The following is a 25,193-nucleotide window of genomic DNA, read 5'->3' on the forward strand; positions in this document are numbered from 1 at the left end:
GGCTCCAGTTTTATAAAATATTTCTGTCTAACCCATCTAATGTTAATAATACTTCTTAATGGGTAAGATTTGAGATAATTTATTGTTGTCTTAATACTTTTCTTCATTGCTTGAATTCTTTAAAAAAAAAAAAAAAGCATGAATTGGCTGGGTGTGGTGGCTCACACCTGCAATCCCAGCACTTTGGGATGCCAAGGCAGGTGGATCACCTGAAGTCAGGAGTTTGAGACTAGCCTGGCCAATATGGTGAAGCCCTATCTCTACTAAAAATACAAAAATTAGCTGGGCATGGCCGTACATGTCTGTAATCCCAACTACTCAGGAGGCTGAGGCAGGAGAATAGCTTGAACCTAGACGGGGAGGTTGCAGTGAGCTGAGATCACGCCATTGCACTCTAGCCGGACCACAAGAGGGAAACTCTGTCTCAAAAAATAAAAAGCGTGTATCGTTTTACAAATACAGTTCAGTGTGTATAAAGAGACAGAGACAGAAACAGCTAAAACTGTTAGTAACAATAGCTTACACAGTGAGTGCTTACTGTTTGTCAGGCACTGTTCTGATTTTTTTTTTTTTTTTTTTTTTTTTTTTTGAGGCTGAGTCTTTCTCTTGTTGCCAAGGCTTGAGTGCAATGGCACAATCTCGGCTCACTGCAACCTCCACCTCCCATGTTCAAGTGATTCTCCTGCCTCAGCCTCCTGAGTAGATGGGATTACAGGTTACAGGTGGCCACCACCACACCCGGCTAATTTTTGTATTTTTTTTAGTAGAGACAGTGTTTTGCCATGTTGGCCAGGCTGGTCTTGAACTCCTGACCTCAGATGATCCACCCACTTCGGCCTCCCAAAGTGCTGGGATTACAGGCGTGAGCTACCACGTCTGGCCTTTCCTGCACTGTTCTTAAACTCTTTACATGTATTAGCTTGAGTGACATAAAATAGCTAATATTTGGCTTTTTGACTTACAAAAGTGATAATTTCACATGGTTCATTTTATATTTATTTCTTTAATCCTTGAATAACCCTAGAGATAAAGGTGGAGGGCTGCTAGAAATGCAAAGAGAAATCAAGTGCCACCCCCTCACAGCACCCCGCCCCTGCTCCCAGCCTTGCCCTCACACCGCCCTCCCCGTCCAACCTCAGGGCACACACAGCCCAAGGAATGCTTCTCTGTTCCAAGATGCCTTAAGAAGGAGCATCAACCATCCCCCTGAGTGCTGAAGCCAGGACATGTGGCCTTGCTCTAACTCAGCTGGAATCACTTCAGGGTTTTAGCAGGTACCCCAGAAATGAAAGCCAACAAACACCTTGGGGTACAACCCCCAATCGAGTCCCCATCCATGTCCTCCCATGCTGGCACTGAGGCAGGCACATCCAACAGTTTTATGTTTATTTTCAGAAAGTGATGAAGACAAAAGAAATATATCCAGACACCACTCTCCATACAATAAATAGCCTCCCCCATTCAAAAAAAAAGAAAGAAAAAGTACACACACACACTCACACACACACACTCACACACACAAAACCACCACAAACAATCTTTGCCATCCCCCCTTTCCAGCCCCTTCCTCCACTCCCCACTATGTTTGAGCAGGGGGGAGCCCAGCCAGCTGCCCAAAGTCACCTGAGTCCTCTCCCTGATCCTGGCTGGCTGATGGTTATAAAACACATGTATTTGTTCTTTTCGGATCAGGGATTAACACACACGCCGACAACAAGGTTGAAAGTTACTGTACAAAGGAAGAAAGTGGAGTCTCCTGAACCCATGTCCCACACCTGACCCTTCCCACCCCACCAGAAGCAAAAAGCTCCTTCATGTCCAAGACTTTCTAGTCTTCTTTTCTCTAGCTGAAAACCAGAAGCAAGAAGCAGCACCAGGTAAACGACTGTAGTTAGGGCAGAGGAAGGGGCAGGGGACACCCCTCTCAGGTTTCATCGTGGGCCAGGAAGCAGCCAGTGAACCCCAATATCCTTCTTGAGTCCCACCTCCCCAGCCAACTACTATACAGAGAAGGGTCAGAGGGAGTGTGGGGCTTCTCAGTCCTTCATCTGTTCCTAAATTACTTGGCGTCCTCCAGCCTAATAACACTGTTTCCTTCACCATGTCATCTGCTCAGTTGGGAAAATAGTTATAATACTGGCTGTCAGCTTCCTTATCAAAAGGAGAAGGGGCCCCAGCAGGGGAGGAGCTGTCACCACTGGAAGGATAGGGGGACACACGCCTCCTCTTAGAGTCTCCTTCGCCCAGTCCTGAATCACTGGATTCCGGCCGGATGGGGGCAATTTCAGTCCACACCGAGGGGGGACCCTGGTCTTCTGGTCCCCACCCCTCTGAGCCTCCAGAGCCAGGTTCCATGGGCAGAGTCCGCATGGGGCGGAACCAGTTGGCTGGGCCCATCTTGGGAGGGTACTGGGGGGCCACAGGCCAGCCAGCTCCAGGTGCCAGGACCTCCTGGCCTCGGTAGTAGGGCATGGTGGGCCCAGGGGCAGAGGGCAGGAATGCGGGCTTCATGCTGACTGCTCGAAACTCAGCCTCATAGCTGTGGTCCCGGGGGGCCCCCAGCCAGTAAGGCTGGGGAACCACATCCTTCGCCTGGCCAGGAAGGTCAGGGTAGAAACGGCTGGGAACAGGATACTGGTTGGGTAGGAGAGGAGAGTAGTGGTCTCCCCCAAGGAATTGACAGTTGGGTCCAGGCGGGGAGGGGATGCTGGTATCAACAGATGTATACATGCTAGAAAAAAAAAGGCAAGAAAATGGGTCACAAGCAGAGCCAGTCACCTGTGTGCCCACCTGTTTCACGTGTCCCTTCCCTGACCCGCCTTCCCTGGCCTGCCCACCTCTAGCACCTGCCCCCAACTCTCCTGCTGTTAGGGGCAGGGAGAGAACATGTCTCAGGATGGACCAAAGCTGAGTTGAACCCAGTGGCACTTACGACTCAAAGTTCTCCCGGAATCCTTTGGCAAAGGGGTTATTATCAATTTTCAGCTGAGTAATCTAGAGAGAAGGGAATAGAGTTACCTGAGTCCTGAGACTGGGGCTCAGGAACTCCCCAAATCCCCCCCTAGGGAGACAGGGGGCCCCACTCTCCCCTCCTCCCCACCGGGGCTCAGGCGGCCCTCACCTCGGCATTCTGGTAGGCCGTCACGGCAATGAACTGGGTTTCTTGGAAAGTAAAGATATGGGTGTTGGAAGCATTGCAGGCTGCCTCAGGTTCTCCGTCGTTCACCTCAACAATGTGCAGCCGGGGCTGGTACTTATGGAGGGACTGGAGCACAATCATCTGCAGACAGAGCAAGATGGTCAAAGGGGTGGGGAGGAGGGACTTTGAGGATCCCCTCACCCCCACCAACAGCTGGCCCCACGTGAGGCTAGCAAGCGCCCTGAGGTCCTGTCCATTCCCTTGCCCTGATGCCATGTAACTTCCCCCAAGCTTTCCAACTCCAGGGTCTGGACTCTTTGGGGCACCAACTCTAGCCTCTTGCCCCCTCTTCTACCCCAGATGTCCATCAGGAGCAAGGTATCAGCATAAACAGGGCTTTTAGAGCAAAGGCATTTTTCTTTTTTTTGAGACAGAGTCTTGCTCTGTTAACCAGGCTGGAGTGCAGTGGTGCAATCTCAGCTCACTGCAACCTCTGCCTCCCAGGTTCAAGCAATTCTCCTGCTTCAGCCTCCAGAGTAGCTGGGATTACAGGTGCCCACTACCATACCTGGCTAATTTTTGTATTTTCAGTAGAGATGGGGTTTCACCATCTTAGCCAGGCTGGTCTTGAACTCCTGCCCTCGTGATCCACCCACCTCAGCCTCCCAAAGTGCGGGGATATCCAGCGTGAGCCACCCCACCTGGCCAGCAAAGGCACTTTTAACAGGACTGTTCAACCTAGAGAAACTCGGCATCTATTCCCTGGGACCACGGCGCCAACTCTGTGCCTTCCATGGTGCTGGAGCAATGGCAACCCGAAATTTGGTGAAGAAACCCTGAGTCTGGGTTGGCATTTGTGGCCTGAATGTGACCCCTGTCCAAGATTCAGCTTCATCCCATCTCATTTTCCTCCCATGGTGGGTGAGAAACAGCCAGGGTTTAGGAAGGAAGAAAAATGAACCACACTGGTCCCACAGGACCCTTGTGGCCTTGGAGGTCTCAGACCCAGGGTGGGACGGGGTGGGGGGTGGTGAGGCTACCTTTTGAAGAGCAGGTCCTACCTGGGTCACGTTGTTGGATGCCCCCTTGTTGTTTGTGAGCTTTAGTTTCCCAAATGAAACTTCCTGGCGCATCCAGTGTGCTCCCGTGTTGGGGGAATCTGGGTGGACGTACAGGCGGTTTCCTGTGGACAGTTCACCTCTTTGACATGCAGCCCCCAGGACAGAACCCTGGTGATTTGGGCCTTTGCCTGTCCCGAGAGGGACGTGAGGAAGGGCACAAGGGGAGGACCAGGCAGGGAAGGGCAGAGGACTCAGAGGACAGACTAGAGCAAAGCAGAAAGCCAGAGGTGGGAGGGAGTGGAAGGGGGATTTAAAATCTGGGCATTGGGGGGAAGGGGCTTGGGGACCCACCAGGGGGCGCCCAGTCCCAGAGAAACAGAGCCCACAGCTCCCAGGGGTGCGCGCACCTGGCATGCTGCCCTCGGCCTTTCCACACTGCACCCACTTGCCGCTCTGGTACCGCCAGTGGTGCTGGTCCACCAAGACCACATCCACAAACATCCTGTATTGGCTCGTGGGCTCCAGCCCAGCCACGGTAAATGACAGGAATGGGAACATCCGCCTGGAGAGAAGAGAGAGACCCCCCACCAGCACCATCAGCCCCAGCTCCACAGCCAGTCCCTGCAACAGTGCCCAGGCATCAGTGGTGCGCTGTAGCCAGCTTCCTCCCACTCACAAGAACCAGCGGGAAGGTGTTTTGGGAGTTTGCCAGCCAGTGGTTAAACACAGCCATAATTAAAAATTAAATTACATAAACTTGCAATTCAAGGCATTATATTAACAATATACAGGCACAGTGGCTCACACCTGTAATCCCAGCACTTTGGGAGATGAAGGCATGTGGATCACTTGAGATCAGGAGTTCAAGACCAGCCTGGCAACATGGCAAAATTCCATCTCTACTAAAAAGTACAAAAAAAAAAAAATTAGCTGGGCATGGTGGCTGTAATCCCAGCTACTCAGGAGGCTGAAGCAGGAGAATTGCTTTAACCTGGGAGGTGGAGGTTGCCGTGAGCTGAGATCACGCCATTGAACTCCAGCCCGGGCAACAAGAGCAAGACTCCATCTCAAAAAAAAAAAAAAAAAAAAATCAAAGTAATAAAAACTCTAAAATCATCAGTGCCCAGTTATTTCACCACGTTTTACTATCGTCTGTGCTGTTGAGGTTCCTTCCGGCTATCGCAGCTGCATGGAGAAGGTACTAGATCGCAGCACACTGTGCGTCTCTTTGCAGCACAACTGTCATCGGTTGCTTGAAATAATCCATAACAGGAGTATTTATCCCACAGGGATCAGCAAAGACTACACATCAGAGCTTTCTAACATGTTCTTTCGGAGGGTCAGTTGCTCGACATCTACCTGCACACCCCTGTCCCAACCTTAGCCGCTTCCCAGAACGGGGCACCAGCCAGCTCTCCACAGGCAGTTCCTGGTAGGTCCTCACACCTCAGTTTCCCACCCACCCTCCCTGCCATGGCTCTCACAAAGCTAATGCACTCCCAGCCCCATGGCACCCACTCACAGACTCCCTCTCCCATGTTCCTGGGCCTGCCGTCTGCGGTGTGGCGTACCCTCAGCCTTCAGAGAAGTTGCACATATCCTAGTTGAACAGGGAGCTTCCCACCCACCTAAAAGAAGACTTTCTTGAACACGGGGCTCATGCTCAAAGTCCTGGTTTCCAGGAAAAGTAGAGGAAGTTAGGGGGTGGGATGCTGTGTGAGTTCATCGTGCCAGAGTAACAGACTCAGAAAAGAAGCACTCTCCTACTATCCCCACCACTAACACCGTCCCTACTATCCCCACCACTAACACCATCACTACCCACATCACCACCATCACTACAACCAGTGCCATCAGCACCAGCAGTACTTTAACCACCCATCACCACCATCACGACCACCGTCACTATAACTGTCCCCCTACCATCACAACCACCACCACCACGATAACCACGATCTCCACCAGCACCATCTACAGCCACCACCTTCCCCATCACAACTAGCACCTCCACCAGCACCTGTTCCATCACCAGCTCCAATGGATTAGACTTTCTCTTCTAACCCAAGCAGAAAGAGCAGAGTTTTCAGAATGGCAGAAGCCAATCCTCATCAGAATTACTTTTTATTTCCACACACTTCCCCTCCTCTCATGAGAAGCCCTGAAGAAGAGGAGAAAGGGGACCTATCAATGAGTCAGGAAACCTGGAGGAGGAAGAGTTCCAGGGGCCCAGGAACTCTTTTTGAGGGATTTCTCATCCCCAGAGGTCCCCAGGACAACTTCCCTAACAACCTTGGGAAGGTGTCCTAGAGGGGTGCTGTCCCACACTTGTCTTCCCCGACGCTCTTGAGTTGCGAAAAAGAAATTACTACCCTATGACCCTGGATGAGTTAATTCTCAAACCAAATCTCAGTTTCTTCTTGAAATGGAGTTTTGCTCTGTCATCCAGGCTGGAGTGCAGTGGCACAATCTCAGCTCACTGCAACCTCCGCCTTCCAGGTTCAAGAGATTCTCCTGCCTCTGCCTCCCAAGAGCTAGGACTCCAGGCACGTGCCACCACAGCTGGCTACTTTTTGTATTTTTAGTAGAGACAGAGTTTCACCATGTTGGCCAGGCTGGTCTTGAACTCCTGACCTCAAGTGATGCACCTGCCTCAGCTTTCCAAAGTGCTGGGATTACAGGCATGAGCCACCACACCTGGCACTCCCAGCCCCATGGGTAGGAAGAAACTTCCTCAGTTTCTTCACATGTAAATGGAGAGTCTGACTTATGTCCATCTTTCCTCTGAAAGCTCTTAAAAAGTTTGAAAGATGGCTGGCTAACACCTGTAATCCTAGCTCTTTGGGAGGCCGAGGTGGGTGGATTGCCTGAGCTCAGGAGTTTGAGACCAGCCTGGGCAAACGGTGAAATCCCACCTCTACTAAAACACAAAAAATTAGCCAGACATGCACCTGTAGTCCCAGCTACTCGGGAGTCTGAGGCAAGAGAATCACTTGAATACGGGAGGCGGAGGTTGCAGTGAGCTGAGATGGAGCCACTGCACTCCAGTCTAGGCGACGGAGCAAGACTGCATCTCAAAAAAAAGAAAGAAAGAAGTTTGAAAGATGTGAAACTTAGCTCTTCCTTCCTCAGGTCCTACCTCCATCCCACCTTTTCCCAGAGCCAGAGCTGTCAAAGTCCTCTGGCCTGGCTGGAGGAGCAAGAGTCAGAGCCCTGGTGCCAGGCCTGAGTTCCAGAGGCTCGGTGCAATGACTGACTTGAGAAATCAAAGGTCAGAGACTAGGCCTTGGACGATGGAGGATGGGAGAATATTTTCAACCCGTTTCTGTCACCATCTGTGATGGTGTTGAGGGTTCTCAAATGTTTCCTATATCATAACAAGTTCCTATCCAAACTTGTAGGAATAAAGGAACAAAAGGGAATATATTCATTAAGCCTCTACTTATACTCCAGCCAGTTTATCAAACCAGTCTATTAAGACATATAATGTTATTTTCAATTTTATATTTGAAGAAACTGATGCTCCAAGAGATTTGGTGACAGTCCTTGGTGGGAGGGCAGAGGTGAGGTCTTCTGACTGCGAGTTGATGCTGTGGTCTCCATTTCTTCATATGAATCTTTTTCTTTCTTTCTTTCTTTTTTTTTTTTTTTATAGACAGAGTCTTTCTCTGTCCCCCAGGCTGGAGTGCAGTGGCATGATCTTGGCTCACTACAACCTCTGCCTCCCGGGTTCAAGCGAGTCTCCTGCTTCAGCCTCCTGAGTAGCTGGGATTATAGGTGCCCAACACTGTGCCTGGCTAATTTTTGTATTTTTAGTAGAGACAGGATTTCCCCATGTTGACCAGGTTGGTCTCAAACTCCTGACCTCAGGTGACCCACCTGCCTCGACCTCCCAAAGTGCTGGGATTACAGGGGTGAGCCACTGTGCCTGATCCATACTGATTTTTTTTTTTGAGAGATGGAGTCTTGCTATGCTGCCCAGGCTGAACTCAAATGCAATCCTCCTGCCTTAGCCTCCCCAGTCACCTGAGTGGGGTTATAGGCACTCACCACCACGCCCAGCTCATCCTGTTTTTATTACTAGTAGAGGGAAAGGGAGGAGACACAGGAAGAGGCTGGGGAAAAGGGAGAGAAGGGAGATCTCGGTTTCTCCCTAAAAGTCTAGAATCACCACCAGCTGGAATCCCAAAATAGCCCCTGATTTACATGACACTTTGCTGGGAAGGAACTGAGAGTGGCGATGGGTCTGGTGCCAAATTGAGCCTCTCTAAAAAACCACTTGGCATCCCACCCTCATAAGACAGGGTCCAAGACCCCACATTCCTCTGCTGGCCCTAAGAACTAAGTAGCCTTGGGATGGTTCACGGGGTCATCATACTGCTCAGATTCTGAGCTCCTGGCACAGGCTCTGCTTCACTGTAATTAAGTTCAAATTAAAATAACAGGGAGATAGATCTTCTCAGTCATATTGGTAAATGTTTAAAAATTGATAATATCGTCCAGGTGTGGTGGCTCATGCCTGTAATCCCAGCCCTTTGGGAGGCCGAGGCAGGTGGATCACCTGAGCTCAGGAGTTCGAGATGAGCCTGGCCAACATGGTGAAACCTCATCTCTACTAAAAATACAAAAATTAGCCAGGTGTGATGGTGCACACCTGTAATCCGAGCTACTCAGGAGGCTGAGGTGGGAGAATCGCTTGAACCCGGGAGGCGGAGGTTGCAGTGAGCCGAGATCGTGCCACTGCACTTCAGCCTGGGTGACAGATCGAGGCTCCATCTCCAAAAAATAAATAAATAAATCGATAATGTTTACTGCTGATGACGCTGTGGGAAAATGGGTCCTCTCGTAGACTACTGATGGGGGTGTAAATTGGTACCACCTTTTGGGAGGGTGGTAATGTATTGTATCTACCAAAGTGCAAAATGTGCTCGAGCATCAAGGGACTTTCTCCTCTCACCAACCTCAGATCCACTTCATAGACTCAGACGGTCACTGGCAAACAGCCAGACAAAAAGCAAAGCTGCAGCCTGGGCAACATAGGGAGACCCCTATCTCTACAAAAAATAGAACAAATTAGCTGGACATGGTGGTGTGCACCTGTAGTCCCAGCTTCTCAAGAGGCTGGGGCAGGAGGATTGCTTGAGCCCAGGAGGTCAAGGCTGCAGTGAGCCATAATCACACTGCCCTCCAGCATGGGTGACAGAGCAAGACCCTGTTTCATTAAAAAAATAATAATAAAGTTGTTTTCACTTGCCCCAATAAAACTAAAACCAATTAAGCATGCTTAAGCCTAAAAAAAATTTTTTAGCTGGGCACAATGGCTCACGCCTGCAATCCCAGCACTTTGGGAGGCTGAGGCAGGGGATCACTTGAAGTCAGGAGTTTGGGACCAGACTGGCCAACATAGTGAAACTTCATCTCTACTAAAAATACAAAAATTAGCCAATTGTGGTGGCTCGCACCTGTAATCCCAGCTATTGAGGAGGCTGAGGCAGGAGAATCGCTTGACCCTGGTAGGCAGAGGTTGCAGTGAGCCGAGATCGCGCCACTGCACTCCAGCTTGGAAGACAGAGTGAGACTCCGTCTCAAAAAAAAAAAAAGATCTATGGCCAGGTGCAGTGGCTCACGCCTATAATCCCAGCACTTTGGGAGGCTGAGGTGGGAGATCAAGAGATCGAGACTATCCTAGTCAACATGGTGAAACCCCGTCTCTACTAAAAATACAAAAATTAGCTGGGCATGGTGGCGCGCGCCTGTAGTCCCAGCTACTCAGGAGGCTGAGGCAGAGAATTGCTTGAACCCAGGAGGTGGAGGTTGCGGTGAGCCGAGATCACGCCATTGCACTCCAGCCTGGGTAACAAAAGCAAAACTCCATCTCAAAAAAAAAAAAAGAAAAGATCTAAAAAGTTCTTGACGAAAGTTATCCATGTGGGTTCGGGTCCATTTCTGGCCCATGAAAAAATTTATAAATAAAAAAAATTAAAGTTCTTGGAGTTGGGAATGTGGACAAGAAAAAAATCCTAACTGTGAGGGTAGCAAGGATATTGTAGGACTGAAATTGTTGTTTTACCAACCCCTATCTTCACATGTACAAACCCAAATGCAAATTGAGCTTAACACAACACAGCTACCCAAAGTGATCTTAATTATAATAATCAACCAATCACACCCAGCAAAGTGGGGATTGCCAGCAATTAATACACACCCACACACCCACAGAGACATAGGCCTCTCTCTTCCTCTACTAAGAATGTCTACCATCAACTATTATATACTGGCCAACACATTCACAACACACACACACACACACACACACACACACTGCCACACAGAAACCCTCGCACAAGCCTGTGTGGGGCATTTATCAGGCTACCCCCAAACTCCTAAGACACAAACATAGACACCAAAGTCTCCTATTGGGCCAATCCATCATTTTGTTCTCAGATCCCCTCTCTCAGCCGCATTTGAGTTGCCTTAACCAATCTCCAGACCTAGGAATCACTCCCTGTCCCCTGCCCCATTTCTGCTCATTGAGGAGAGCGTGCCACTGGCACTGGTCAATGCCCAGGGATAGAGCTAGGGTGGGTGGGAGAGGAAGGATCTGGGACGGTGTGAGTCAGCTCAGGCGAAAAGCCCAGGGGTTGTAGGTGGGCCTGGGGCGGGGGAGAATTTTTCAAAAAGGAAGAAAGCCATGGGTGATGTGGTGTGACTGGTGGGTCACTGGAACCCACGGAGGGACAGGCCACCCCACAAAAGCAGGAAGGCGGAAAGGAAGCCGTGCTATGAGCCCAAAAGCCTGTTTTGAGAGGAAATGGCCACTGACTTCCCAGATCTCAGGAGCCCAAGCTGAGAAGGTACAGAGGTGATTGGGGAGCTAGTGGGCCTGAATTGGGGTGGTGTGTCCTCTGTCCCCTCCATGGCAGCATGGGACCCCTGAGGCCTGATCCAAGAAAAAGCATCTGCTCACTTCAACAGGGACTCCACATTGCCCAAAGTTGCCCCTCATGATGGAGAAAAAGTGTAAGGATTGTAAAACACACACACACGTTCATGAAGCAATCAGAGAAACTTGGTGATATTTAGGAAGTTCTTTTCAGGTTTGCTAACAGTATTGTGTTCATTTAAAAGCCATTTTTAGAAGTGCAGAGGTAAAATAATATCTAGAATGTACTTAGTAATTACTATATTACTAATACAGTAGCAGACAGAAGAGACCAAGTGAAGATGCAGAAACAAGATTGGACTTGCATTAATTGACAATTGTGCAAACCGAGTGATGGAAGTCTGTTACATTCTTCTGTCCACGTTTGTATGTAGTGGAATCTTTCATAATAAAAAAAGTATGTATACAGATCTAAAAGGAGGACAAAAATACTTGTCAAGTGAGAATTACTCAGCAGAAGCACTAAGGAAAGGAGGACATGTGAGTAGAGACGGTGATACACACTTCGAGAACCGTCCCCTCAAGTGCCTCCCCGAAGTGCTGGCTTTGGGGAGCTCTCTGCCTGTAGCTGGCTCTACTGGCAGAGAGGCAGCCCCCTAGCACTGGCTAATTCCCTGAAATGCTGGGTGATGCTCCATCTACCCCATGCTCCATCCACCCCATCCCTCAAGACTGGCAGGGGTAGGCAGAGGCCTGGCAGAGGCTGTGGGGAGACCCTGGCCAGGGCCCAGGGTGGGAAGGCCTCCTGACCACACAACAGAGTGGAAGGTTCTGCTGGTCTGCTGTGTGATGAAGGGCAAGCCACTATGTCCCTGCAACTCAGTGACCTCAACTGTAAAATGGGGAGACTGCTTGGCCTACCTAACGCACAGTGAAATAATGGAAGTGAAAGCACTCTGAATGCATCAGGGCCTTCGGAGAGTGTGGGTGGCTGTTTTTACGGTGGCCATAGGGGGCCAGAGAAAGAAACCCAGGCGATACCATCTGGGCTCTAGGGCCAGCTCTGCCTGCAGTGGGTGTGTTGTGTGACTGGGGAAGAGTCTCTTGCTGTCTCTGGGCCTGTTTCCCTGTGTATGCAGTGAGAGGGACAGGATCTTCTGGGTCCCTTCCAACTCAGACACATTGGGACCAGAAGCCTGGGCGGTGTCTGGGTATACCCAAAGGGTGACTAGGGTTGCGAGGAGCAGAGAAGAATTATCAGAAGGCTTAGGAGATGAAGGGATGAGCCATCAAAGAACATGCCAACTTCCCTGGGTTCATCCGAGGGAAAATGGAACACCTCAGCAACTTGAAGCCCGTTGTAGCTGGCAACAGGTTCCCCAGTCCGAGGCCACCCCACAAAAATCATCTGGAGCAAGAATGTTCCAGCAATGCCCAGATCCAATACCAATCCCTGGGGCCCAACATGGCCTTCTCCCTCTGCCCTCCACCCCAAGGCCCACATTTGGTATCCACACCTCCCCGACCTCAGACCCAGCATCCTAGGTCCATCAATGGCAACAGCCCCTCCACACTGGTCCTCGCTGGTGCCCTGCCCACATGGGCACCACTGGAAGGGTGGGTGCACACAGCCCACATCAGACAGGGCCCACTCGGGGGTTGCTTACTAAACAAATGCCACACAAGGCGCAGCTTTCTGTTTCTTCTCTTGTGCAGGAGGCTCTATCCGGAAGCGGTACCCTCAGCCCCAAACCTCCCTATCACGCACAGGGCTCAGGGACCCTGAGCCATGGAACCATGGGACTTCCCTTCCCCACATCTGCAGGCGGAATCAGTGAATATCTGGACAGGAGTGTGGGACAGTTTTCACCACCAGCCTCAAAGGGTGTGGTGTGGGGCTGGCCACCAGGCGGGACCCTTGAGTGAGCTTCATCTGCCCAGGCCCGCGGCAGTTGTGCCTGGAAGGGATCTGTGCCCCCTACAAGCTTTACTGCCACTCTCATCCCCATACACACACACACACACACACACACCCCAGACATATGATCTCAAAGTGAGACCGGAAAGGAAATTTGGCGACTGCTTCTCCATGTCACCAAATCCCAATCTGCCCCCCTACACACACACACACACACCACCACCACCACCACCATCACCACCACCACCACCACCACCACTAAAGCTGACCTGAGCACACCAGGGGCCCGGGGGAGGTGGGCGCAGGGAGCCCGGAGATAAGAGACTCCCTTCCCCTCCAGTTTCCCACACAGGAGGCCGAAGCGTCCGGCGTCCGGTCCGCGCGCGGAACTCAGGCTTTCGCTGCCCGCTGCGACTCCTCTCCCACTTCCCCTAAACCAAGGTGACTTCTCACTGCCCCTCACTCAGCGTCTCCCTCGCGATTCCTCTGGCTGTCGGTGAAACAGCCTGGGCACAGACGCCCCTCTGGAGCTTTCCCTGTCCTCACTACAACCCCACTCCCCTGTCTCCTCACGCTGAAGCCAAAGCTGTGAGGGTCACGGAGTCAGAAGCACTGTCCGAGCCGGAAAAACAGACGAGACGTTCTCGTTCCGGGCGGGGGCACGGAGGCCCCTAGGCCGGCGCGCCGCACTCACCGTCCCTGCTTGGTGATGATCATCTCCGTCTGGTGCTGATTAAACTTGGACCACAACAGGTGGTTGTTGAGCGCCACTCTCAGCTTCCCCGACACCTCCAGCCCCGCGGGCAGAGCGTAGTCCTCGCGCGGTCCTGGTCCCGGGTAGAGCCCGGCGCGCGGGTCCGGGGCAGCGTAGCCCTCGCCCGGCGGGTAGCCTTCGGCGCCCGCGGGCGGCGGGAAGGACTCGCCCGCCCCGGGGAAGCCCGCCGCCTGGGGCCGCGGCGGGTAGGCGTAGGCTCCGAGGAAGCGGCTCGGCGGGGCGGGCACCAAGGCGCCCCCCGGGTAGGGCGACCCCAGGCTGCCGCCCCCGCGACGCTCTGCCGCGTCCTGCGCGCCTGGCTCCGGGTAGAAGTAGCGGTGCTGCGGGTCGGCGCCTGGCGCCCGGCCCTCGTCGCTCGCCGGCATCGGCTCGGTGCCCGTCAGCATGTCTCCGCAGCCCGGCTCCACGATGCCCATCCGGGGCGGGCTGGCACCTTCCCGCAGCCGTCGAGGACCCGCCCCTCCCCGCACGGAAGCAGGTGAGAGGGTCGCGTGAGCTGGGATGGGCAGGGGGCGGGCGCCCCGAGGGCCAGGTGGGGGACCCCACTGGAGCCTGGGTTCTGCGCCGGCGTCCGGCAGGCGCGCGGCAGCTCTTGGGCTTCCTCTCCAGCGGGCTGCTGTCACTAGAGTCGCGGAGCTTTGCTGTGGCTTTATGAAGCTCTCCGGCTCCTCCAACCCCGCCACCTCGGCCCTGCTCCGCCTCGCCCTACCCCGCCCCCTCGTGGCTAAGACTAGGCAAATTCTAAGCGGTTGGAGAGGATTGCAGGGCCCCCTACGGTGGCGACCAGCGAGTGCCCGCGAGCGCGCGCCCTGTGGTTCGAAGACCTTGCTTTCTGGGAGCATCAACTCCGCCGCCTGACACACCAGCCCGTGGCTCTCTCCTGGACCCTCGAGGAAATTCAGCCCAGCTTTGAAGGCTCAGCTCAAAGGCTCTCTCCTACAGGAAGCCTTCCGAGATGGCCCAGGTGGTACTTGCTGGGCTTTCTCGTAGCACTCAGAGGCTCGGAGCGCTGGCACACTAGAAGCAACTTTGACCATGAACATTCAACCGATATTTATTGATACCTACTGTGTGCCCGGGCTCTGTGCTAAGTGGACTTTTGGGTGTCCCTCTTTCTCCCCACCAGAGGTCCACATGTGCTGAGTTGGTGTACCTCTAGCCCTGGGGGCAAACCTGGAACCTGATGGACAATAGGAAGTATTCCTTAAAGCGCACTGTATCAGCCGCAGCCAGGGGCCTGGCGGGGCCCACAAAAGCTCCCCTCCCCCCCGCATGGCAGTCATGGGCACTGGAAGTAGCATTGAGTGCTGAAAGTCCCAGGTCTGGCTCTGCCTATCAGGTTTTTGTGACCCAGGCAAGTCACTTTCCTTGCCTGACAGTCAACCTCACGTGCCTCATCCATAGACTGGGGGAAATAAACAGATCTACTTTTCAGGGGGGCCGCGAGCCTTACATGAGAGGGTGTGCGTGTGCAGCACTTTCCAATCTATTATTATACCTGGATGGAAAAGCTGCTTTGAACAGATTCGGAGCCGGCTGACAGGAAGGAAACCCACCACATGCTCTGAAGGGCTGCCTCGGGGATGGGAGGACGAAGGTTTTTCTTTCTCCATTTTCCTTTTCTGTGAACTAATGTATTAGACTCCTTTTATGATGAAAACTCTCCTTTCCCCCCCCAATTGAAAATAGCATCATTGGGAGTTTTCCTGTGTATAAAGATGAAATATACGTATATAGGAAATTTAAGCAGCACAGAAAAGTAAAAACAAGACTGTATAAATCACCCCAAATTCCACCCCCTAAAGGCAAACAGGATTACCATTATGGTGAACACCCGCCCAGACAGCACTCCTCATATACTCTCTGCCTCTGTCTTTTGCACACACGCACAAATATGTAATTGATATAAACACTACACATGCTGCTTTGTAATGTGCACTTTTTTTTTTCACTCCACAAGGTGTCATGGAATATTTTGCATGTCAGTATATAAAGATTTACGTTTTTAAAAGTATTTTGAAAAAGTACTTTAACATTTTTATCATGTTTAAGTTGAACTTCTCCTCTGCCTATCCTCACCCCAGCCCTCCCCAGTTCTCCCCTGGGAACTGGCCCCAGCTCTACATTTCTGTCCCAGCCTGACAGGGCTTCACCCTTAGGGGCCCATGGGGACTCTCTGCTCCCAAATAGAGCTGAACCAAGAGGCAGGTTGGCAGGCAAAGGCAAAGCTGGGGACCCCAGGAGGTGGGCATGATCCAGGGAGGGTGGAGGGAGACAGAATCACCACATCCCTTGAGGTTGGAGACCGGATACATGACAGTACCAGAAACACAGGACTGGCCTCCTCCCCAACACATCGCCTGCCATTTCTCTGTGCCTTAAGGAAGAGGAAAGTTTCTGCCTGATGTTCAAAGTGGGGCAGCATTGCTTAGAAGAGAGGGTGACCTTGGGACCCTTCACTACTTTTGGGGAAACATGAGAGCTTTCAGTAAGACCCTCCTGAATGGCTGATTCCCTAGGAGGTGTGAGACTGTTGAATGCTGACCCCTCTTTGGAGGGACATTTTTGCTCAGTGCTGGGCTGTTGAAGACCAAATGGAGTCTTTTCCACACTAATCCTCAAGTCAAGTGACCCATCCCCCTGCCTCTGAAAAGGATGACCTGAGCTCCCACCCAGTTTTCTGGGGTAGGTGGGATTATGAACCTCAGAATCAGGTGGCCCTAGGGCCATACCTCTGGAAGAAGAGGAAGGCTGGGGGCAGTCTCTCTAGAACCTGACAGGCTGTTACAGGGTCTTACAGCCTGGCTCCTCAACCCCAGATTTCTCACCCTCTCTCTCCAATTTCTTCCACCCAAAAAAGAAAGTGCTTGTGAAAAGCGGGGGCTGAGTGGCCCTGGTGTCATGCTGCCAGTCCCGCCCCTCTGCCAGCTTGGGTGAGAAGAAGAGCCCTGCAGTGACACCTTCTTCTCCAGCTGCCACCTCACCCTCCTCCCAAGCTCTGGGCCTGGAAAGGTGGGAAAAGAGGAGCGAGGAGACCAGGCCCCCTGGGATCCCCTCACTTCCCCATGGCCGCCCCTCCCAGCCCCTCTATCCCATGAACACAGGAAGTGTTTATGAGGCTGGCCCTGGTGGGACAGCATGAAGAAACACAAGGTAAGTGTCCAGGAATGAGAGAGACATGGCCTCCAACCAACATCCCATTTTAAGAGACCAGATGGATGGTAAATATGGAAAACGGAATAAGACACCAAACTCACACACTGGAACCCAGGTCTCTTGACTACCAGGCCAGTGCTTTTCCCACAAGAGTGAGGGAAAATCTTACTAACACTAGAAAAGGTTTAGAAAACAGGCCAGACACAGTGGCTTACACCTGTAACCCCAGCACTTTGGGAGGCTTAGGAGGGGAATCACTCGAGGTCAGGAGTTCAAAACCTACCTGGCCAACATGGCAAAACTCTGTCTCTACTAAAAACACAAAAATTAGCTGGACATGGTGGGTGCCTGTAATCCCAGCTACTCGGGAGAATCACTTGAACCCGGGAGGCAGAGGTTGCAGCGAGCCAAGATCACACCACTGTACTCCAGCCTGGGAGACAGAGCAAGATTCTGTCTTAAAAAATAAACAAAACAAAAAATTAGACAGGTGGCTAATTTTTTGGTGACTGGCCCCTGTAATCCCAGCTACTTGGGAGGCTGAGGCAGGAGAATCATTTGACCTTGTGAGGCGGAGGTTGCAGTGAGCCAAGATTGCACCACTGCACTCCAGCCTGAGTGACAGAGGGAGACTCTGTCTCAAAAAAAAAGGAAAAGAAATCATCCTGAATCCCACAGCCTGGACACTGGTTCTCTCTGCCCTGTCTTCCTCTGCAAGCATTCAGGGCTTCCTTTCAAACTGTTTCCCATCAAGACTCAAAATGAGAGAGGCTCCCGGAGGTCACACGAGAGGGAGGCTGCTTCACCTATGGGCTGCAGACTGTGCCAGGAAGCTATGACGCTGTGGATTTCTGGGACTCGCCTCTAGAGATTCTGAGGCCCAGGCCTGTGGCGGGTCTCTAGAGTCTGTACGTTTAAGGACTCCAGGTGACAAATCAGACTTCAGGGAGTCTGTGCACCCCACTCTCTGGCTCCCTCCCACTTTGCTATCCCAGCTCCAAGTCCCATCCTGCGAATCAATGTGCCCTGTGCTTGCTGGGTGTGCACACTGAGGGTGGTGGAGGCAGTTTCATGCCTGAGGAGGGCAGCTGCAGGCATTGAGATTTCCTTATTAAAGCTCTAGGACCGGCCAGGCACAGTGGCTCATGCCTGTAATCCCAGCACTTTGGGAGGCGGAAGAGGGCGGATCACCTGAGGTTGGGAATTTGAAACCAGCCTGACCAACATGGAGAAACCGCATCTCTACTAAAAATACAAAATTAGCTGGGCATGGTGGCACATGCCTGTAATCCCAGCTACTCAGGAGACTGAGGCAAGAGAATCCATTGAACCCGGGAGGCGGAGGTTGCGGTGAGCCAAAATCAGGCCATTGCACTCCAGCCTGGGCAACAAGAGCAAACCTCCATCTCAAAAAAAGAAAAAAACCTCTAGGACCAGATGATTCCACACCCTAGTCTACCAGCCACCTGGGTCCCCAGGGACCTGGAGGACTCTTGGATGGGCTTGGTGGAGCAGCTGGGGATGCGTGGCTATTACTGGAACTGTCCATGCAGCATGGCACAGCACCAGGACCCAGGATTCCTGCCCTCCACCCTACTGGGCAGAGTCTTAGAGGCTGTGAGAGGGTAGACAGTAAAAGAGAGGGGGCAGCGAGTTGGGTAGGAGGCATGAAAAGAAAGAGAGAGCAAAGTGAAAGGCTTTGGGTACAGTTCTGAAAGAAAGATCTAGAGCCAGAGAGGGACAGGACCACAAAGTCCGAGACCCGGATCTTGACTCAGTGGGAAAGTCTCAGGCTGGGCCTGCGAGAGAGGCAGGAAAGACAGGAGACAGAGAGAGATGGGCTAATGGGAGGAAAGTCGGCAGAGGCAGAGAGGCCTGGGGGTGCTGGAGGTGGGGCTGAGGGAAACCGGGCGGGGAGACTTAATTAGGTGGCTGGATTGGAACCTCAACCCCAGCCCTTACTGGCTGTGTGACCTATTAGAGTCTCTTAACCTGTCTGGTTTTCTTGTCAGTAAATGGAGCTAGCAGACCTCTGCCAGGACTAACTGAGTCTGTCGTGTGAAGGTTGAGGGGCGCTGTCCTAAGGCTGAAACCAGAGGCACAGGCCATGATAAGCCCTCTTCCTCTGCTGCCGGCCACCTGCACCTGCCCTTTCCTCCCTCTGGCTTAGTGGCTTATCCATGAAGTACCTTTCAGGTCCATCCTCAGCCCCCACTCAGGACCTGAGGCCAAAAGAGAGCCCCTCTGTTGGCAAGACTCCCATCTTATAAAGGGACAGACTTCTCCTGATACCCATACACCATTCCCTGGGTACCTGAGGGCTAGGATAAGCCAGGCCTTTGGGGATCTCGGATCACAAAGATAAATTAGGGTCAGTCCCTGCCCCCAAAAGCTCCTAGAAAGGTGACCCCAGCAGCCAAAAATCTCAAGCCCCTCAGCCTTCTTGTCCCTGAGGCGTAGACTCACAACACACCATGGACACACACACCATGGTCCACACATGTGCACACACCCCACGCAGAGCTATGCTAGGGAAATCTCTGCCTGTAGTCCCTGCAGCCCAACCAGCCCCACCCCCTGCTCTCCCCCGACATCCAGCCTCCCAGAGCTCCTTGAGCATCTGACTCTGCCTGCCCTGCCTGCCCTGAATCCCCTCCCCCTCTGGGCCCAGTCTGCCAGTCCTTCAGAGGGCATGGCCGGAACCATCGGATTAACAGCCAGAGAGGGGGGAAGGGGAGGCACAGGCACCTGTAGAACCCTCCCTCCCTGTGACAGCTGCAGGAGTTCCGAGTCCCCAGCACCCAGCACCAGGTGGTCAGTGTGAACACACAACAGAGGTCTCACCCCAAGGTCAAGAGCTCCAGGCTCTCATCCACAGGCTGGGTCACCCTTCCCCACGCGCACACACCCAAGCCTGAGCAGCCCTTACCCCTGGGCTCTAGGCCGGGCCTGGGTGCCTTTCAGTCCTCCTTCTCAATGACATCTTATCTTGAATCATCTATCCTCTCTCTGTCTCTAGCTGCTCTCACCCCCGCCCAGCATTTCACACAAGACCCACACCCCACATGCACACCCACGCCAAACAGCAGGCTGCCCGGCTGCACTCCCAGGCTAGGGTTCCTGTGCCCTCCGGAAGGGATGTTCAGACATCGCACACTTGGATAACTGTTATCAGGGGGACATGCCAGGGTATGGATGGGCAAGCCCAAGCTTTGGGGAGGCCCTGTGGAGAGGCTGTGCCCCCATCCTTCCTGGGGAAATCTCAGCAGACAGGCCCTTAATCTCAGGCAGGAAGTGGGGTCTGGTTACCAGGAGTTGGTGGGGGAGGGGGGTTGAGGGGGGAAATATCCAGGGCTTTGGGTAAAAGAAGCTGGGAGAGGAAGAAAGAAAAACAAGAGCCAAGGAGAAGGGACCTGGAAGGAGGGTGCTGGCTGAGGGGTTACTACCTGCGCTGCAAAGCTCCTCTTTGCTTCCCATCTTGCCATCTTGGCATGACTTCCAGGCACAGTCAGCCTCTGTCAGCCTCTGCCAGGACAGCTTGCTGTCCTTCAGAGTACAAGCCACCCCCTGTAGCCTCCTCTCGCCCCAGGGTTCTCTCTGGCTTCCTGGGAGCTGTGTACAGACCTATGTCCCGTGTCCCTCAGGGCTCCTGAGTCTCTGGGTTCCTCTGGTCTGATTCAGCCCCTCTCTGAGTCCCTGTTGTTTTTGCCTGCATCTTGGTGCGTCCTCTTCATGTCCACTCCTATCTCTGGGATCTGTGAAAGGCCTGCACGCTGGTCCTGAATGTAGATTCTGTGCCTGTCTCTGTGTCTGTCTGTTAGCTGTGGGCCTCGGAACCTGCTGATGTCTCTGCAGCGTGTTGGTGTCTGTCTCTGCATCTCCATGTTGCTGTCGGTGTCTCCAGGGCTATTCAGTGCTCCATGTATCTCCTGCATGTCTGTCTGTCCATCTGGGACTAGGCCCCATTTGTGAATGGGCTCTGGCCTGCCTGCATTTGGCCTAGAGCTTTTTTTTAAATTGCATTTTAGGTTTTGGGGTACGTGTGAAGAACATGCAAGATAGTTGCATAGGTACTCAGGTGGCAGTGTGATTTGCTGCCTTCCTCCCCTTCACCTATATCTGACATTTCTCCCCAGAGCTTTTTGCCTTGTCCACCTGGTTAATGTCACAGAGTGGGCCTGAGACAGAGCAGACTTGTGGACTCGGCCAGGGATGAATGAGAGAGGGAGAGGAAAGGGGCATGGGTGGTGCTGGGGGGAAGAGTCCCATTCCTAATAGTATCAGGAGCAAGCTGCCCAGCCCTGAAAAGACAGGGTGAAGCTCTGCATGGCCAGCAGGCAAGGGAGAGAGGGCAAGGTAGAGAACACGCCTGTTCAGGGCTCACGGTGGAGTTGCACAGAAGCAGACCTAGAAAGGGGAAGACCCAGAAACAAACCCGGAGAAAGACAAACCCCGAGCTCTGATCCTGCTCCACCGCTGGCCTGGATGACCTTGGGCTGGGCCCTTTAACTCTGTGTGCTTCAGTGTGTATGCGCGCCCTGTGTGCCTCAGTGTGTATGCGCGCCGTGTGTGCCTCAGTGTGTATGCGCGCCCTGTGTGCCTCAGTGTGTATGCGCGCCGTGTGTGCCTCAGTGTGTATGCGCGCCGTGTGTGCCTCAGTGTGTATGCGCGCCCTGTGTGCCTCAGTGTGTATGCGCGCCGTGTGTGCCTCACTGTGTATGCGCGCCGTGTGTGCCTCAGTGTGTATGCGCGCCCTGTGTGCCTCAGTGTGTATGCGCGCCGTGTGTGCCTCAGCTGTGTGCCACAGCTCTATAACATGAGATAGTTAGCAAGGACCACCCCCTAGAATTCTGTAAGAGAGCCAGAGTGACAGAAGACATCCCTAAACCCAGGTAGAAGACTAGTTCCCCCTTTCCGTCCCTCAAGAAGGTGTCCCAAACACCCTTCTAGTACCAACAGCCTCTGTGTCTGCGATTCAGCACCACTAGGGGCAGGACAGAGGGAAGAACAGAGGTTAGATAGCAGGAAGGACTTCCTGCCAAGCAGTGGGAGGGTGAGGGGGCCCCAGCTGCTCCCAGCAGTCCTCCAGGGCCCCTCTGTCAGGGCTAGGGGTGGAGGGGCAGGAGTGAGGGGCGCTCAGCAGCTGGGTAATTAGCCATCGCTCTCAGGCCCTGCGGGGAGGGGCTGGCTGGACTGAGAAACCAACGCAAAGTGACAGGGGTGGTTTTGACACGCGGTGGAGCTGACGGGCCCAGGGGGCTGGGGCTTTGGTTTGGGGGGGAAGAATCCCATCAAATGATTAAAAAATAGGTCAGAGGGAAGAAGCCACAGCCGGCACTGGGTCCGTGGTAAGAACGCCATGTCACTTCCCCAGGGCTGTGGGCCAGAATGGGGTGGGGGAGCTGAGGAGTGTTTGCAGGGGGCGGGTGAGCTGGGATTGGGGGCAAGAAGGCTGCAGGCCCAGCAGCTGGCCCTCTGCTTCCCTCAGCCCTGTCTCATGGGGACATTTTGGAATTCTACCTGTAGTCCACCTCCTGGCCTTCCTGCTGTACCATCTTCCTCCTCAAAGGCAGGAAGCTCTTCTTCTGTCCCCCTTACCCCACCCACAACATATATACACACTCCATTCCAGAAACACTGAAACTCTTGCTGCATATGGAAGCCCTTCTTACCTGCTAGCCTCGGCTTCTCCTGCGCAAAGTCAGCTTGCTGACTTATCTTACATTTCTTGCTCATCTGAACTAATTCACCTGGCACTACATCCCTTTTCCCATCTTGCCAACTCTGCATCCTGCTTGGGGTCCACTTTGGCCCTCTAGCTTGTTCTCAGAGCTTTCTTTTCCCTCCTTCCCTCCTTTTCTGCCTTCCCAATTTCTGCCACAAATTATAACCACAGTAGCCCGAGAAAGGCAGAGAACAAGGAGGAGTGAAGTGGTAGACTCAGGTGGAGCCTGGGACAGGTTGGTCATCTCTAAGCACTTTAGATGGAGGCTGATTGACTGTGTCTGCATTGCACAGAAATCTGAGATTCCTGATTGTGTTCCCTCCATTAGGCAGTCTAGAGCCACCTCCTACCTCCTCTACTGAAGACTGGGACATTCTTTAGGCTGTCTTCCCACAACCCCTTAAACTGCAGCTTAATCCCATTTCCTTTTCTGAGGTCACTGAAACTCATGGAGAGATTAGCACCTGAAATTTGGGAGTGGAACAGAGGCCTGGGATCCACATGTCACAACTCCCTTCCTTATAAATCCCAGGCACAGGCAGCAATCAGGCGAGCAACCAGTGTCTGAAGCAGAGGGACAAACCAGGCATTGGGCTCGCAGCAGTGCCGTCTCCAGCTGAGTGGGCACCTGGGTCCCAGCCACTGCAATGGAGGACACCCAAGGCCATGTTGGCACGAAAATGGATTGGCTAGGTCTGACCTTGAGTTTAACCCCACTTACCACCCCAGACAGGGATCTGCTCTGACACACAAGTCTATTTCCCCAGGAGCCTGCTGTCTGCTGCTTGCCCTGCTCAGTTACCAGGAAGTGTCAGAAGGCGTCCAGCCTACCTCCTCCCACCAGAGCCATGGGCAGCTGGCTGGACTGAGCTGGGCACTGAGAAGGGCCTGGACACGCATCTCTGGCCACAGGGGGCATACAGCTAGCATGGCTGCCCAGCATTGCCCCCTCTCCTTGCCCACCTCCATTTCTTTCCAATCACTGGCACCGGAACCTGACATTCTGTGAGTTGGGAAAGGATGGTTATGGTCAGGCAAGTTCTTAGCAACTGGACCAGTAACTGGGTATTGAGACCCTCATTACTTTGCATTTCACCCACATGTACACACTGACCTGGGGCCACTACCCAAGACCCAGGGTCCTGCAAATGGGCGGTGTTCTGGGGCTCCCAGCCTCCCATGCATGACCCTGCATGTTGCCAAATCTAACTTGTACTTTGTCTCCATCCTTGACTTCCAGTGCGTTTGGAAACTGTAAAAACCCCAGTTCTTCCTGATTAACCCTGTCCCATCACTGCTGAGGGTTGAGGAGGAGCAGGTAGAGGATGAGATAAGAGAACATCCCCAGGCAACTCATCCCATTTATTTCTTTTCTTTTCTCTCTTTTTTTAAGACTAGTCAATATACCTTTGATTTCATTAGACTTCACAATGGTGTGAAGGCAACTGGGTGGGAACCATTGTTCCCATTTTACAGATAAGGAAACAAGGGTATAAAAAAGTTAAGCACCAGTGGGCCACAGTGGCTCATGCCTGTAATCCCAGCACTTTGGGAGGCTGAGGTGGGTGTATCACTGGAGGTCAGGATTTCGAGACCAGCCTGGCCAACATGGTGAAACCCCATCTCTACTTAAAACACAAAAATTAGATGGGACTGGTGGCAAATGCCTATAATCCCAGCTACTCTGGAGGCTGAGACAGGAGAATCGCTTGAATCCAGGAGGCAGAGGTTGCAGTGAGCTGAGATCATGCCATTGCACTCCAGTCTGGGTGACAGAGCAAGACTCTGTCTTAAAAAAAAAAAAAAGAAAGAAAGAAAAGTTTAATACCTTGTCAAGATCACACAGCTGGTGACCTAATGAACACTTAGGCTTATATTGCATGTCTTCCTCAGGGGAGCCTTCCACAACTGTGTGAAGAGGACACTATTGTTCCCATTTTTCAGATGAGAAGCTGGTGCTCAGAGAGGTGACACAATTTTCCCAGGCTCTCAGTTATTTTCCTCCCCTGAGCCTCTCTATTTACAAGGTACCCAACCCAACCCGGGCTGAGTCCTTCTCCTCATTCCCTCCGGAGAAAGGCAAGACTGAAGGCCCACCCTGTGTCGTCCAGCGAGCATTCGCCTGGGTTTTGGGAAGTCATACTGCTGTCCTAATGTCATCCCTTGCCTCCACCTGGCCTGTTCTTGCCTCTCCTGGCGTCCTTTCTGTCTGACGACCCTGCAGAACTGGGCCTGTTACTCAGCACATCCCCTCCCCCGATGGGGCAGGAGTGTGGGAAGCAGGGCTGAGAGACGGAAAGGGACGGGCTCCGACACGCAGCCACTGTAGCAGTGGAGAGAGATGAGTCCAGTCGGGAAGGACCCAGCAGTCCTGGTTTCCAGGTGGAGTGAGAGGTGGGGGTCTTCCTCACTTCTCCAAACTCCCTGCCCCAGGCCACGGAGCCCACTGCCAGCATCGAAGCTGTCAGGTGTTTCTGTCTGAGGAGGGAAGGGGACTGGTCAACTCCTGGAATGGGAAGAGGATGCCACTGGGCATGCA

At 52.9% G+C, this 25,193-nt stretch overlaps 1 protein-coding gene across 1 annotated transcript; it reads right to left on the minus strand.

Annotated features, from left to right (window-relative positions):
- Positions 1-1,369: 1,369 nt before the first annotated feature.
- On the minus strand, positions 1,370-14,397 carry TBX21 (T-box transcription factor 21). The gene is made up of 6 exons (XM_002748492.5): positions 13,693-14,397; positions 4,608-4,762; positions 4,201-4,322; positions 3,122-3,280; positions 2,933-2,994; positions 1,370-2,731 (listed from the first exon to the last, which is right to left on the minus strand). The coding sequence occupies exons 1-6, from the start codon at positions 14,187-14,189 to the stop codon at positions 2,113-2,115; spliced, it is 1,614 nt and encodes a 537-aa protein (XP_002748538.1). The 5' UTR covers positions 14,190-14,397; the 3' UTR covers positions 1,370-2,112.
- Between the last annotated feature and the right edge of the window lie 10,796 nt (positions 14,398-25,193).

This window comes from Callithrix jacchus, chromosome 5, assembly GCF_049354715.1.
Source record: "Callithrix jacchus isolate 240 chromosome 5, calJac240_pri, whole genome shotgun sequence".
Lineage (NCBI taxonomy): Eukaryota > Metazoa > Chordata > Mammalia > Primates > Cebidae > Callithrix > Callithrix jacchus.